This window comes from Phaseolus vulgaris, chromosome 9, assembly GCF_000499845.2.
Source record: "Phaseolus vulgaris cultivar G19833 chromosome 9, P. vulgaris v2.0, whole genome shotgun sequence".
Classification (NCBI taxonomy): domain Eukaryota; kingdom Viridiplantae; phylum Streptophyta; class Magnoliopsida; order Fabales; family Fabaceae; genus Phaseolus; species Phaseolus vulgaris.
The window spans coordinates 17065112-17068632 of NC_023751.2; the positions used below are offsets into that span (position 1 = coordinate 17065112).

The 3521-nt window shown below is 36.9% G+C and overlaps 1 protein-coding gene across 1 annotated transcript; it reads right to left on the minus strand.

The window, feature by feature from the left end:
* Positions 1-1526: 1526 nt before the first annotated feature.
* On the minus strand, positions 1527-3030 carry LOC137820487 (GATA transcription factor 12). The gene is given in 3 exon segments (XM_068624605.1): positions 1527-1731; positions 1734-2367; positions 2625-3030. Coding segments are annotated over 3 exon segments (942 nt in total). The 5' UTR covers positions 2901-3030; the 3' UTR covers positions 1527-1699.
* Positions 3031-3521: the final 491 nt, after the last annotated feature.

The window sequence follows — 3521 nt, forward strand, 5'->3', positions numbered from 1 at the left end:
TCCTTTATTATAATTTTAGAAAATTGTTAATGTAACTAACAGTGAATTTGGTCCATCAATTCACTAAAATCAGTCTATAAAGAGAATTTTGGATATATAGTTTGCATAATGTTTTCATATTTTGATTAACTTTATTATTTCTATTTAAAAAAAAAATATCGAGTTAGGCCTTCTTAATCTCGAGTACAATAAGGTGGAAAATACATATAAAAACTCTTAACACTCGTGTCTGTATATATGATACCAATAAAGTGAGTGACCTTATTTGTAATAAAAAAAGTCTACTTAATATTTTATTTTAAGAATACTTTGTTTATAACACGTTAATGAATGTGATTGAACCAAATTGTGTATATGAGCATTAGTCATAGAAAAATTCTAATAGAAAATGGACTAACTGTTTAGGAGTGGATGCCATTAATATTAACTGAGGATTCTTAGTTTGGTGGAGCATCATTTTGATGAACTTTTCAATGGAGTTTTGAACTTTGGAATCATCCTTGACTCTAAAAAGGACTATTAAGATTGCAACTTATTTGGTACAGACTCTAAATATTGGAAAAAAAAAACATTCATTCTCATATTACAAATTCTATGTACAACTGCGTGTTTTAAAGAAGACAAAGAGAAAATAAAAACATAAGAAAATTAAAAGAACATTTACACAATATATAATATTGTGAAAAAAAAATTGTGTTTCTGTAAATATGTACATGAATTTCAATGTTAACAGCAATTATAGTATGGTATGATGATAGGTATAGTAATGGGATTCATTCAAATTACACTGCACACACATTAAGTTTCTGATATTAATAAAAGAAAGTAATTGCCAACAACAACAATTTTACTGAAGAGATTTATTTGAAAAGAAGACAATGAAAAACAAAATAAGGGAAAGGAACATTTACCAAAAACTGAAAATTTTATGCTGACTACTCAGGAACATGACTGGTACCTAGATTTGCCACCAATAATGCCCTGACATGAATGGATGCGGGATCGATGCATATGCATGCAATTTTTATCAGTTACCTATATATTACTAAAATGTCTGTCACGTCTTCTTTTTCATTGTTTTCTATTAAAAAAAAATTCTATTGAATCTTCTACCTTATTCCAGTGCTTATCCTTTATCACATGAAATATACAGCATACAAACAATTTTTTTTCTGATTTTCATCCCTCCCATTCCAAAATTAGGAGATTTTTCTTACAGTACAGTGGTAGCTCGAGTCTTTAATTGCTTCGACATAGTTAACAGTGTGCCGGAAAATTGAGTTAGAATTCGTTGAGGTGGTCCACACAGAAGCAACTGCTATGACCTACTAGTACTATTATTAAACACTTCAATTAGTAGTTTTGTTGAAGTTGTTTAGGAAATTATTAAATCTAACTAAAAACAGACATAAGTATTAAGTTATATAATTCAATGTTATTTCTCTTAATGTTTTACCTAACCTATAACATAATTCGGAGAGAAAAATGTTGAGTTTCGAAAGAGTTATCAAGTCTGTCAAAATGACTTGAAGAAAAGTGAGAGAAGTCTACATGTAGCATAAAGTGAAAATTTTGAAGTTACAGAGAAAGAAATAAAATAAATTCCTAGAAAAATTAGGTAGGAAAATTAAGGAAAAGAACTGTAGGTAGCTACAAAATACCCGAAGCTCCACCCGAAGGTTCCTAGTCTAGGAGGAGATTAGATGAGGTGTGTGAATTCGGGACCCATTGCTGATGGATCAAGTAATCCTCACCGTTGGATGGAACTTCGAACATCATGTTTTGCTGATGCTGCAGGTGGAGCAACTGCTCCTGCTGGACCCTCACCATTTCCTTCTGCCGCCGCAGCTCCAACACTTTCCGATGCGAGTTTGAGTGCTTTGTCAGCACAAAAGTTGGGCTTGCGGCGGGCCTGTACTCGGGCACCAGCCTGCCGGACTTGTACCTCACGCCGCATGCATTGCAAAGTGTTTTTGGGCCCATGGGGCCGGTCCGCCACTGCGGCGTCTTGTCCGTCGCGCAATGCAGACACTTTCTGCCCTCGCTGCTGCCCTCGCTCACATCCCTCCTCCGCGGGGCAACCTTCTTACCGCCGTCTGAATGAAAAGACTCCGACACGGTGTTCGGAGAAAGGACGACCAGACGAGATGTCCAATTGCATGGCGGTCCTCTAGTCCTCTTACTCCTCGCCTTGCCCCGAACCGATACTTGCGGGTTGAATAAAGCCGGGTTCGGGTCACGTGTTTCCGATGTGGCATCCTTTTGCACTCCGGCGCCGGATATCAGCTGCAGCTTCTGTAAGTCCTCGCTGGAAAAGGATTCCTCCGCGAATTTCGACAGCCATTCCAATTCCGCAAGATCATCATACTGCGCACACATAATTCATTGATTAATACAAAAAAAAAAATGAAATTGAGACATTGGCAGAAGCGGAAACGGAAACGCATATATGTAATAAGGACAAGAATTATTTGTTGTATTGATTGGACGTGGCATGAGAATTGAGAAAAAGAAATAATTAGAGGTTTTGGGTGGTGGAGAGAGTGTAGCAGTCACACATAGACACAATGGTGTTTATTAAGAAAACACATGTATATAGACTTTAGAGACACGTATGTATGTACCGGGACAGAGAGGTCACCGGAGAAATGTCCGTCGGTGACTGTGAAATTGGAGTTGTTGGTGGAAGTGTCGATGTTGGTTAAGGTGGGAGAGTGGTCAGTGGGGAGAGAGTCGAAGGTGGTGGCCTCGGCGAGGGGAGGGTCGTCGTTGTTGGAGAAGTCGAAGAAGTCTTCAACAGTGAAGTGGTCAGTGACGGCGGCGCTGGCGTTAGAGGGAGGTGTGTTGTCGGAGGGGAATTGAGGATAGAAGGTATTGTGGAAGAACTCTTGTGCTTCCATGGCTTCTGGTTGTTGTGGTGGGTTGAAGGAAAGTTAAGGAGAGGGTGAAGTGAGAAAGTATAGGGAGTTGAAGACACAAAGTGTGACAAAGTTGTGGTTTTGAGTGGTGAGAGAGAAAAGCCCAAGAGGGTTTATTTGCGTTTAAAGGGGACAAACGGACACCTAAATGGGACTACTCTTTTTTTTTAATTATTTATTATTTTTCTCTCTTTCAAGGTTAAAAAAAAGTCTCCTGACCTAAATTTAATAAAGCGTATAATATAATTAATAAGAGACTTTAATTGAGTTAAAAGAAATTGCCAAGAATTTGTGATTCAAGTCACTTTGCTTATTTGCTGCTACCTTTTCTTTTGCTTTTGAACTCAGTTTTAGTTTTACAAGTTTTCTCTCGTTTTCTTAATCTAGGGTTCTTATATAATTTTTCTGTGTGGTTATTCTAACATAACAGAGAAAATAATAAGAAGAAAGAAGAAGAAGAAAATGTTTTAAAATTTAAAATGTTACCTACTCTATTATGTTTACTATAGTGATCACTCTACCTTATTATAACATATAATAAGTCTTAGTTTGGTCTTGGTAATTTCTAAAACTGTTTCTGCTAATTTTACTTTGGTGCATGGA